This window comes from Pan paniscus, chromosome 3 (assembly GCF_029289425.2).
Source record: "Pan paniscus chromosome 3, NHGRI_mPanPan1-v2.0_pri, whole genome shotgun sequence".
Lineage (NCBI taxonomy): Eukaryota > Metazoa > Chordata > Mammalia > Primates > Hominidae > Pan > Pan paniscus.
Genome location: NC_073252.2, coordinates 59,114,054 through 59,127,227, shown reverse-complemented (window position 1 = coordinate 59,127,227; position 13,174 = coordinate 59,114,054). Strand labels below are relative to the sequence as shown.

Genomic DNA, 13,174 nt, shown 5'->3' with positions numbered 1-13,174 from the left:
ATGGAGGGGGTCTCACTGTATTGCCCAGGCTGGTCTCGAACTCCTGGCCTGATGCAATCCTCCTGCCTCTGGCCTCCCAAGTAGCTGGGATTACCAGTGTGAGTCACCACACTCAGCTCCCTGCCTTATTATTATTATTATTTTTTTTTGAAGAGATGGGGGTCTTGCTATGTTGCCCAAGGGGGAGTGCTGTGTCTATTCACAGGTGTGATCATAGTGCACTACAACCTCAAGGGATCCTTCCACCTCAGCCTCTTGAGTAGCTGGAACTAGAGGTGCCCAGCTCTCTTAAAAACTATTAAAACCACCTTGAAGCCTAGTTTCAGTTGATCCATTAAAAAATATTTATGTGTATATATACACATACACATAGGCTGTGTGTGTTTGTGTCTGTGTCTCTGTGTGTGCTTAAGCATTCAGAAATTGGAGCAAACCAGCCACACGAATGTCTAGCTACTTAACTCCTTAACCAGAATTCTGGACTAAAATTGATTACTGATACTTCCTATAATTGGGTAGAAAAACATGTAGCTTTTCTTTTCTTTCTTTTTTTTTTTTTTTTTTTTTGAGACGGAATCTCACTCTGCCGCCCAGGCTAGAGTGCAGTGGCACAATCTTGGGTCACCACAACCTCTGCCTCCCGAGTTCAAGCAATTCTCCTGCCTCAGCCTCCTGAGTGGCTGGGATTACAAGGACCTGCCACCATGCCTGGCTAATTTTTTTGCATTTTTAGTAGAGATGGTGTTTCGCCATGTTGACCAGGCTGGTCTCCAACTCCTGACCTTGGGTAATCCGCCTACCTCTGCCTCAAAGTGCTGGGATTACAGGTGTGAGCCACTGTGCCTGGCTGAACATGTAGCTTTTTTTTCTTGTTCCAGGATTTTTATGTTTTATTGATATCAAATTGTATCTCTATATTTCTTTTAAGAAGGAAACAAATTTATTTTATTAGAATGAGAGACTTAGAATAGGAGTGAAAGGAATAAAATAACTAAAACTTATCATGGAAGTACTTTTTTGTTTTTTAGATTACAGTTTATAATCCTGAGTCATTAATTTATTGAGAAGAGGTGTTAGTTACAGCTTAAAAATTTTTCTTTTTGTGAGTTAACTAGACACAGCAGAGAAAGTTTGTAGGAGTTTTGGATGGAGAGCACAGTAGTTACAGCAATTCTATTGCTGGGATTTAAGCCAATACAGTTTAGGTCTAATGCTTGGTGAATGACTCTATTGAATGTCATGCCTTAAATATTAAACCCTTTTTTTTTCTTTTCTATTCATAGTGGTAGTCGCTCTTCTAAAACTTTTAAACCAAAGAAGAACATTCCAGAGGGTTCTCACCAGTATGAGCTCTTAAAACACGCAGAAGCCACACTTGGCAGTGGCAACCTTCGGATGGCTGTCATGCTTCCTGAGGGGGAAGATCTCAATGAATGGGTTGCAGTTAACAGTAAGTAGCCTTTTTATTTCTCAGTAGCCTATGAATTAGGGTAATAGCCTCATTGTTGGTGAGTGTTGGTGCTGTCCATTCTAGGATTTAGTTAGTAAGCTAATATCATAAAAGAGTGATATCTCAATCTAACTTTAACCTTCATGTTACTTTATTTACTTTATTATTATTACTTTTTGAGACAGGGTCTCACTCAGTCACCCAGGCTGGAAGGCTGGAGTACAGTGGCGCAGTTATGGCTGACTGCAGCCTTGAACTCCTGGGCTCAAGCAATCCTCCCACCCTCAGCCTCTAGCGTAGCTGGGACTGTAGGCACATACCACCCTGCCTGGCTCATTTACAAACATGTTTTAGTAGAGATGGAGTTCTCACTATGTTGTCCAGGATTGTCTTGAACTCCTGACCTCAAGTGATCCTTCTATCTCAGCCTTTCACGGTGCTAGGATTACAGGCACTAGTCACCACATCCAGTCCTTGTTATTTTATTTCTGAATATGGAATTTTATGAAATCTTGTTTCCTATTTTAATACAAAGCATAGATTTACTATCTTCATTATAATAATTTTTCATGTGTCAAACACTGTATAGACATACCACTCTCCTTTCTACGTGGATGATTTTATTTTATCTTTATAACCTTATGATGTAGGTATGATTATTATTTCGGTTTGATAGATTAAGTTGAGACAATTAGTAACTTGCCTAGGTCATATAGCTATTAAATGGAAGAGCCTGGGATCAAATATACAGCTATAGAATTTCAGAGTCTATAGAGTCAACCACTATACTAAATTGCCTTTCTCAGTGGCATACTCAGTTATTTGTCTAATTGTGCTTTTTTTATTTTTATTTTTATTTTGAGATCGACTCTTGCTCTGTCGCCCAGGCTGGAGTACAGTGACATGATCTCGGCTCACTCCAACCTCTGCCTCCTGGGTTCAAGCGATTCTTCTGCCTCAGCCTCCTGAGTAGCTGGGATTATAGGCACGCACCGCCATGTCCGGCTAATTTTTGTATTTTTAGTAGAGATGGGGTTTCACCATGTTGGTCAGGCTGGTCTCGAACTCCCGACCTCGTGATCCACCCGCTTCAGCTTCCCAAAGGGCTGGGATTACAGGTGTGAGCTACCACGCCTGGCCAGTTGTGCTTATTTTTTAAAAAAAGATATCAAGTAGTCATCTTATGAAATTAGTAAAATATATTTATGAGATGTTCTTAACTCCTACAGAGAATAACGTATGAATAGTAATTATATTCTTGGGAATTAAGCCAGAGAAAGTTGAGGAATAAAAGCTTCAGGGTTTTTCAACATTAGTGAAAAAAATAGTAATAATAGAATTTTATAATTAAAGGAAATTTATTTGAATTTAGTAAAAGTAAAATGAAATTTCATTGAAAGCATACACAAAATGTCTAGGCTTTAAGGAAATGCAAAACAGTATTTTTCTTATATTTAATGGCCTCTTATTATAATTTGAACTATGTCATGGGATTTATAAATTGAGCTGCCCCCCTCTAATACCTTTTAGGAACCAGGGGATTTTATTGTGATGTCTTAAAACTTACCATGACAGCATTTACACAAGAGCCATGTTATTATTATGTGATTATCCTCCTGGACCAAGAGAGTCTAGTTATTTGAAATAAAGTGATTTGTTTGCTTTATTGATGAGGCCTGCCGTATTTCTAAGATGTTTCTGTGTCATCTCCAAGACAATATTCAGAATGAATCTCCAATATATGTGTACGTTCTTTTTGTACTAATTTGTGCCTTTTTGTAAAATTTGAGAGTTCATTTACTCATGTTTAAAATGTAAGGAAGGCTGTATAGAGCTTCTATATTACAGTAGAGTCTGACTTTTAAATATAAAAGCAAATAATTTTCTGTCTGTATTCTGTCTCTTTCTCAGTTGCCACAACTGAGTGTCTGTACCTCTCTTATCTGCTAGGGATAGATTCCAAGATGACCAGTGGATTCCTGAAACCGGTGATAGTACTGAACCTTATGTACACTGTGTTTTTTCCTATACACTACATACCTATGATAAAGCTTAATTCATAAAGCTTAATTTAAAATTTATTAAAGATTAATTTAAAATTAAGCACAGCAAGAGATTAACAACTGTTAATAAAATAGAACAATTACAGTTATACTGTAGTAAAAGTTATGTGAATATAGTCTCTCTCTTTCAAAATAATCTTATTGTGCTTTACTTAACCCTTTTTGTAATCCTTCACTCTGATAACCAAGGTGGCTACTATAAGTGATTAATGAGCAGGTATACAGCTAGACAGAGGGATGATTCACATCCCAAGCGGACGGAGTGAGATGGTGTGAGATGCTGTAAAATTTCATCACGTTACTCAGAATGGCACACAATTTAAAACTTATATATTGTTTATTTCTGAAATTTTCCATTTAATATTTTCAGCCCATGGTTCATCACAGATAACTGAAACCATGGATAGTGAAACCACAGATAAAGGAGGACTACTGTACTACTGAAACGCCTAGAACTTTGAGAACTCTTAAAATTTCACAGTAGTTCTATGATTTTACTACAGCTGGACAAAGATTGCTTTGGACTGAAGCATTACAACATCTGCTTAGGACATACTCTGCTTTGAAAATACAACATTTAACTGAAGTGTTGGACTTAAAATTTTCCTTATTTATAGCAATCTTCCCAAATGACACTTGATGAAGTAGGTGAATAGGGTTGGAGTCAGGACAGATACTTCCAGTCACTGGCAGTGATTCAGTAAACATTTCAGGTTCATAGAGGAGTAAAGGGAATTATTGATAAGATCTATATCCAAATAATAGGTGAAAGTGTAATTACTTAGCTAATACAGGAGAAAAATAGAATAATAAAAAATAATCCTGAAGAATATAAGGAGAGACTAGGTGCATTGGCTCACGCTATAATCCCAGCATTTTGGGAGGCCGAGGTGGGAGGATTGTTTGAGGCCAGGAGTTTGAGACTAGCCTGGGCAAAATCTGTATCTACAAAAATATAAAATAAAATAAATTAGCTGGGAGTGGTGGTTCACACCTGTAGTCCTAGCTACTCCAGAGGCTGAGGTGGGAGGATGGCTGGAGCCCAGGAGTTCGAGGTTAGCCTGGGCAGCATAGGGAGACCTCTTCTCTAAACAAAATAAAAATTTACCGACCAAGGACTCTTGCATTCATCACTGTAGTTGAGATCTCTCCCCAGGCTTCACGAATTAGTCAAAACTCTACCTGATAACACTATTTTGATGTCTAAATGTGATCTCAAAGTGAATATGTTCAAAATGGAACACAGAAAAATCTGTTTGAATTTATGAAAGAGACCAGTGGTCCATATAAGTAGGCAGCTGATCTTGACAAAGAAGAAAAGGCAATTCAGTGGAGAAAGGATTATTTTTTCAACAAATAGTGGTGAATCACTGGGACATCCAGATGCAGAAACATAAATCTAGACACAGATTTCCACCTTTCAGAAAAATTAGCATGAATTGAATGATAGACCTAAAAATACAACACAATACTATAAAACTTCTAGGAAAAAAAAAAACAGGAGAAAAATCTATGCAACCTTGGATTTGGTGATGAGTTTCTACATACAAAACCAAAAGTGTGCTTTTAAAAGAAAAAATTAATAAATTAGACCTCATGAAAATTTAAGAGGCCGGGCACGGTGGCTCACGTCTGTAATCCCAGCATTTTGGGAGGCCACGGTGGGTGGATCACTTGAGCTCAGGAGTTCAAGACCATCCTGGCCAACATGATGAAACCCCATCTCTACTAAAAATACAAATAAAAAATTAGCCAGGCATGGTGGTGTATCCCTGTAGTCCCAGCTACTTGGCAGGCTGAGGCATGAGAATTGCTGGAGCCTGGGAAGTGGAAGTTGCAGTGAGACAAGATCGTGGCACTGCATTCCAGCCTGGGTGACAGAGCGAGACTCTGTCTCCAACAAAAAAAGAGAAAGAAAATTTAAAATTCTGCTCTGTGAAAGACATTGTAAAGAAAATAAAAAATGAAGCCACTGGCTAGCAGAAAATCTTTGCAGACCACATACATGGTAAAGGACCTGTATCCAAAATATACATAGAGCTCTTAAATTCAGCAATAAGGGCTATCTAGGCAACATAGCAAGACCCTGTCTCTAAGAAAAGAATAAGTTAGCCGGAGATGTACGTACATGTAGCCATAGCTACTTGGGAGGCTGAGGTGGGAGGAATACTTGAGCCCAGGAGTTCAAGGCTGCAGTGTACCATGATCCTACCACTGCAATCCAGCCTGAGCGACAGAGTGAGACCCTGTCTCTAAAAAAATGAAATAAAATAGAATTAATAAAAACGTAAGGAGAGAAGAATCAAACAATGAGTAGGATAAATAGATAGCAAATAGTAGGATATTAATAGTAAGTTGAAATCCAAATATTATCAATAGTAATTGTATTAAATGTAAAGGACAAAATGGTCCAACACAAAAGTTGATTGTCCGGGCATGGTGGCTCATGCCTGTAATCTTTGCACTTTGGGAGGCCATGGTGGGAGGATTGCTTGAGCCCAGGAGTTTGAGACCGTCGTGGACAACATGGCAAATCTCCATCTCTACCAAAAATAAAAAAGTTAGCCAGGCATGGTGACACACACCTGTGGTCCCAGCTACTTGAGAGGCTGAGGTGGGAAGATCGCTTGAGCCCAGAAGGTGGATGCTGCAGTGAGTTGTGATTGCACCACTGCTCTCTAGCCTGGGTGACAGAGTGAGACTCCATCACAAAAGAAGAAAAAAACAAAACAAAAAAAACCCCAAACAAACAAACACACCAATGTGTCAAGATGATTACAAAGCAAAACAAATCTGAATGCTGCAAGACATACTTTAAATATACAGATATAGAGTGGTTGAAACTAAAGTTAAACACTAATCCAAAGAATCCCGATAGTCGTGTTATGTCAGATAAAGTAGACTTTTAAGGCAAAAAGCAATAAAAAAGGATATTTTAAAATGATAACTGGTTCAATTCCCAAATAGTATATAAAATTCTGAATGCATATGTTTCTAATAACATCTCAAAAGTTTATTAATATTAGTCGACTGAACTAAAAGGAGAAGTAGACAAATCCATGGTCATAATGGGAGATTTTAACATGCCTCTTTCAGTAACAGATAGAAAGTGCAGAAGAAAAAATTGGTAAGGAATTAGAAAAATTTGAGCAACATGATTAACAGGCTTGACCTAGGAGCACATGACCTAAGCACCTAAGAGTATATATATATACATTTTCAAAAATGGAAACCAATATATTCTCTGACCATGGTGGAATCTGGCTAGAAAGCAGTAATAAACAGAAATCTGTATATATTTGGAAAAAGTAAATCTCAATGGAAATCAGAAAATATTTTGAACTGAAATTTGGTGATGAAAATACTATATATGGAAACTTGTGGGATATATTATAGCTAAAGCTGTGTTAGAGGAAATTTAGAGCCTTACATAAATACATATATTAGAAAAGGAAAAATATTAAAAGTTAATGAACTAAGCATCCATCTCCAGAGGTTGGAAAAACAACAGCAAATTAAATGCAAAGAAAGTTAAAAGAGGTGAGGCCGGGTGCGGTGGTTCATGCCTGTAATCCCAGCAATTTGGGAGGCCGAGGTGGGTGGATCACCTGAGGTCAGAAGTTCGAGACCAGCCTGGCCAACATGGCGAAACCCCATCTCTACTAAAAATACAAAAATTAGCTGGGCGTGGTTGGGGCATGCCTGTATCCCAGCTACGTGGGAGGCTGAGGCAGGAAAATTGCTTGAACCCAGGAAGCAGAGCTTGTAGTGAGCTGAGATTGCGCCATTGCACTCCAGCCTAGGCAACAAGAGTGAAACTCCGTCTCAAAAAAAAAAAAAAGTTAAAAGAGGTTATCAGTAAAGAACAGAAGTTAATAAAATAGAAAAGAAACATACAATAAAGGGAATTGGGCTGGGCGTGGTAGCTCACACCTATAATCCCAGCACTTTGGGAGGCCGAGGTAGGTGGATACTTGAGGTTAGGAGTTCAAGACCAGCCTGGCCAACATGGTGGAACCCCGTCTGTATTAAAAATACAAAAATTAGCCTTGTGTGGTGGCGGGTGCTTGTAATCCTACCTGCTTGGGAGGCTGAAGCAGGAGAATCACTTGAACCTGGGAGGCAGAGGTTGCCGTGAGCCAAGATTGCAGCACTGCACTCCAGCCTGGATGACAGAGCAAGACTTCATCTCAAAAAAAAAAAAAAAAAAGTGGTTCTTTGCAAAGTTTAAAAATTTATAACTCCTGGTAAGATTGATCAAGAAAAAAATATTTTAATATTTTAAAAATAATATTAATTTAAAATATTAATTATTTAATAATATTAGAAAGCACAAATAACCAATATCAGGGATAAAAAAGTAAATACATACCAGATCTTACATAGCATTAAAAGTTGTAAGAGAGGCCGGGCGCGGTGGCTCACGCCTGTAATCCCAGCACTTTCGGAGGCTGAGGCGGGTGGATCACGAGGTCAGGAGATCGAGACCATCCTGACTAACACGGCGGAACCCTGTCTCCACTAAAAATACAAAAAATTCTCTGGGCGTGGTGGCGGGCGCCTGCAGTCCCAGCTACTTGGGAGGCTGAGGCAGGAGAATGGCATGAGCCCGGGAGGCAGAGCTTGCAGCGAGCCGAGATCACGCCACTGCACTCCAGCCTAGGCGACAGAGCGAGACTCCGTCTCAAAAAAAAAAAAAAAAAAAAAAAAGTTGTAAGAGAATATTGTGAAGAAGTTATAAATTTATCCCAATAAATTTGAAAATTTAATTGAAATAACCTAATTCTTATAAAAATTCAACTTATCAAAATTAACACTAGAATAAAAAATCTGAATAATCTTATAACTTAAAAAAAATTGTAATCTATTTAAAAACCTTGCCACAGTAGTATTTCCATGAAACAAGGAAGAAATAACGCCAGCCTTTGGCTCTTACAGAGAATGGAAAAAATATTAGTTTTATGAGTTCTACATGAACATTAGAAGAAAGGGAACTAGGTCATCTAACTTTTGAAATGAACATAGATGTAAAAATTCTAATAAAAGTATTAGTGAATTGAATCTAGTAACATTTTAAAAGTGTATATAATACATTATGACTAAGTTGAGTTTATTCCAGAAATACAAAGGTTAGTTTAGCATCTGAGGGGCCTCAGGTTGTGGCTCACACCTGTAATCCCAGTGCTTTGGGAGGCCAAGGTGGAAGGATTGCTTGAGGCCAGGGGGTTCAGATCAGCCTAGGCAATATAGTGAGTCCCACTTTTTTTTTTTTTGAGGCGGAGTTTTGCTCTTGTTGCCCAGGCTGGAGTGCAATGGCATGATCTCAGCTCACCACAACCTTTGCCTCCCAGGTTCAAGCGGTTCTCTTGCCTCAGCCTCCCGAGTAGCTGGGATTACAGGCATGCGCCACTGTGCCCGGCTAATTTTGTATTTTTAGTAGAGACGGGGTTTCTCCATGTTGGTCAGGCTGGTCTCGAACTCCTGACCTCAGGTGATCCACCTGCGTCAGCCTCCCAAAGTGCTGGGATTACAGGCGTGAGCCACTGTGCCTGGCCGAGTCCCACTATTTATAAAAAATTTAAAAAGTTAACCAGGTGTGGTGTTGCATGCCTATAGTCCTAATTACTCAAGGAGATTGAGGTGGGAGGATTGTTTGAACCCAGGAGTTGGAGGCTGCAGTGAGCTCTGACTGCACCCCAAGCCTGGGCAATAGAGTGAGATCCTACCTCAAAAAAAAAATAAATTAGAAAAAAAATATAAATTGGTCATTGTAATTCACTGCATTAGCCAAAATCAAGGAGAAAAAAAATCGTATCACAACAATACATGCAGAAAAACCATTTGCTAAAATTCAAAATCCATAATAAAAGGGTTATCAAGTAATAGATGAGAACTTTCTTCTGATAAAGCATACCTATTTGCAGAATAGCTATAACATTATAATAGTAAATGTTGAAATTTTTTCTTAATTTAGGAAAGAGTCAAGGATATCCACCACCAATATGTTACTGGAGTATTTTTTTTTTTTTTTGAGACGGAGTCTCGCTCTGTCACCCAGGCTGGAGTGCAGTGGCGTGATCTCAGCTCACTGCAACCTCCGCCTCCTGGGTTCAAGCAGTTCCCCTGTCTCAGCCTCCTGAGTAGCTGGGACTACGGGCGCATGCTGCCATGTCCGGCTAATTTTTGGTATTTCAGTAGACATAGGGTTTCACCATATTGTTCAGGCTGGTCTCCAACTCCTGACCTCAGATGGTCCACCCACCTCAGCCTCCCAAAGTGCTGGGATTACAGGCGTGAGCCACCGCACCCAGCCAATTACTGGAGTCTTAACCAATTCAGTAAGGCAAGAAAAAGAATAAAAAATATACTGACTGGAAAGGAAGAAAGAATTATTCTTTTCATTTATAGCCAATAAAAAATATGTTGATTGTTCTGAAAATCCCTTTTTGGAAAAGAAAATATGTTGAAAATCTAAAAGACCATAATTATTATTACTAATAGATGAGTTTAATGAGGTTGTCAGCTCTTGGGTCAATATAAAATTATGAATATCTCATCGCCAGGAAATAGAGGCCAAAAAAAGAAAAATGAACAACAAAAAAAAGGAAAAAAAAATTAGCATCAAAAATATCAACCTAGGAACAAATCTAATGAAACCTGGAAACTATTCCTTTATGATTAGTCCATTTTGTTCTCTTTTTTTAAAATTAAATTTTTATTTTTTTGAGGAGGTTTTGCCCTGTCATCCAGGTTGGAGTGCAGTGGCATGATATCATGGCTCACTGCAGCTTTGAACTTTCCTGGCTCAAGCGATCCTCCCACCTCAGCCTCCTAGAGTGTTCCAGAGTGCTGGGATTACAGGCATGACCACCATGCCCAGCTAATTTATTTATTATTTAATTTTTTGTAGTGATGGGATTTTACTGTGTTGCCCAGGGTGGTCCCAAACTCTGGGGCTCAAGTGATCCTCCCCAGGCCTTGGTCTCCCCAAGTGCTGGGGTTACAGGCGTGAGCCATCTTGCCCGGCCTATGCTCTTTTTAAGAAATTTATACATGTCAAAGGTCACAAATATATTTTTCTATGTTCTTTTAAACTTAATTGTCTTGCCTTTCACATTTAGAGGTACAGTCTACTTTGAATTGCTTTTTGGGTATGACATGAGTGAAGAGTCAAATTTTATTTGATTTCATTTTACTTTATTTTTTTGAGACGGAGTTTTGCTCTTGTTGCCTAGGCTGGAGTGTGATGGCACGATCTCGGGTCACTGCAACCTCCGCCTCCCAGGTTCAAGCAATTCTCCTGCCCCAGCCTCCCGAGTAGCTGGGATTACAGGCATGCGCCACCACACCCGGCTAATTTTGTATTTTTAGTAGAGACAAGGATTCTCTATGTTGATCATGGCTGGTCTTGAACTCCTGACCTCAGGTGATCACCTGCCTCAGTCTCCCAAAGTGCTGAGATTACAGGCGTGAGCCACCTCGCCCAGCCTCATTTTACTTTATTCTTTTTTGAGACAAGGTCTCGTTCTTTGGCTCAGGCTGGAGTGCAGTGGTGAAATCATAGCTCATTATAGCCTCGAACTCCTGGGGTCAAGCAGTTCTCCTGTCTCAGCCTTCTGAATGGTGTGGCTTGGACTGCAGGAGAGCACCACCATACTTGGCTAATTTTTAAAATATTTTTTGCAGAGATGGGGTCTTGCTATGTTCCCCAGGCTGGTCTTGAACTCCTGGCCTCAAGCCATTCTCTTGCCTCAGCCTCCCAAAATGCTGGGATTACAGGTGTGAGCCAACTGTGCCTGGCCAGGTTTTATTTTTTCCCATAGCAATAACCAGTTGATTCAGAAATATTTATGAAAAGATTGTCCTTTGCTTATTCTGCAATGATGGCTATGTCATAAATCAAATGTTTCATCTGTGTTTGCATCTGTTTCTGTAACTGCCTAGGTCTCTCTTCTGTTCCATTGGTGTACTAAAATCATACTGTTTTATTCGTTGTGCTTTATAAATCTTAATACTTACCTTAGTTTTTGTTTTGAGACATATTCCGTCACGCAGGCTGAAGTGCAGTAATGTGATCATGGCTCACTGCAGCCTGACTTCCTCGGCTCAAGGAATCCTCCCACCTCACCCTCCTGTGTAGCTGGAACCACAGGCATGCACCACCATGCCCAGCTAGTTTTATTTTTATTGGCAGAGACGAGGTCTCAGTGTATTTCCCAGGTTGGTCTTGAATTCCTGGGCTCAAGCGATTCTCCAGCCTTGGCCTGTGAATGTGTTGGGATTACAGGTGTGATGCATCGTGCCCAGCCTGGTTCTTTAAGAATGTGTTGGATTCTTGCCTTGTTGCATTTTCAGATAAATCTTAGCCTTTTTAGGGCCTATGGAATGGCATCTCACTATCATTTCAATTTGTAGTTCCATGATTACCAACATCTCTTCATAGGACATTTGACCACCTGGAAATTTCTTTTGTGAAGTGACAGTTTAAAATTGTCTCACATTTTTCAGCTGTGTTGTCTTTTTCTTATTGATCTATATGAGTTCTTTATCTATTCTAGATATAAGATTTCTGTTGTTTGTATGTGTTGCAAATAATCTCTTCATCTCTATGCTTGCCTTTTTGCTCTCAAGGGAGTCGTTTGATGAACACAAGCTCCTCATTTCAATGTATTGATACTTCTGTGTATGGTTTTCACCTGTTCTTTGTAGGGGAACGAATGCCAATAAGCCTATTCTGTTCAAGTACAATTAAAATTTCATTTTAAATTTAGCCATTCTGTTTTACTTACAACTGATACTTGCTTTACAGCTGTGGATTTCTTCAATCAGATCAACATGCTTTATGGAACTATCACAGACTTCTGTACAGAAGAGAGTTGTCCAGTGATGTCAGCTGGCCCAAAGTAAGACATGGTTAATGATCAGTTTCTTATTTTTACATTATTTTACGGTTCTTAAAGAAGAACGAAGTTTCTGACCATATAATTTTTCTACTTATCGTCTCTTTCTGAGGTTTGCCAGTGACTATTAATCTAGATTCCTTAGCTTGGGGTTTGTGACTGTCCATCTTGCCTTTCCTCTGTTTGCTTATGTGTCTTCTCTAGTCTGTCCTAACTGGATTACTGGAAATACCTTGCTGTTCCCTCCATTACGTACTTCTCTGGAAGCTTGCTTATTCTCTTCTTCTCTTGGACATTTTTCTTCTCTCCCATTTCACTCCTGTCATTTTCTGTCAATATTTCAAAAAATCTTACTGATCTTCAATTCTATTATCAAATATTTCTCTGTCAAAGCCTTCTGATTTCATCAGACTAACTTTTTTTACCTTTGTAATGAAATTTGTTTGTTATATTTCTTACACTATTCATATATGTTTTATTTAACCTGTTGGATTTGTTCTTTTAATTCCCTTTTGGTGCAAGGACAGAGCTTGCCACCTTGTTTTAACACCCAAAAAATGTGGGTTGAATCAGTACATTTTGGAAACTGGCTTTTATTATTACTTCTACTAATAATAGCAATGACAGTTACCATTTATTTAGTGGTACCTAAATGTAAGGCCTTTCATACATGTTTTTTACATCATATGTCAACATTCATTATAAGAATATTGCTCTATGCATTGCCGTAGACTCAAAGAATTTAGTCAAATGATCAAAGA

The 13,174-nt window shown here is 39.0% G+C and overlaps 1 protein-coding gene across 3 annotated transcripts in view; it reads left to right on the top strand.

The window, feature by feature from the left end:
* MOB1B (MOB kinase activator 1B) overlaps positions 1-13,174 on the top strand; it is an 85,564-nt gene that overhangs the window by 55,022 nt on the left and 17,368 nt on the right. For all 3 annotated transcript variants that reach the window (XM_008961141.4, XM_034958682.3, XM_008961140.4), the window contains 2 exons: positions 1,284-1,450; positions 12,323-12,416. In XM_008961141.4, coding sequence (XP_008959389.1) covers positions 1,284-1,450; positions 12,323-12,416 — 261 coding nt within the window. The remainder of the gene's footprint in view (positions 1-1,283; positions 1,451-12,322; positions 12,417-13,174) is intronic.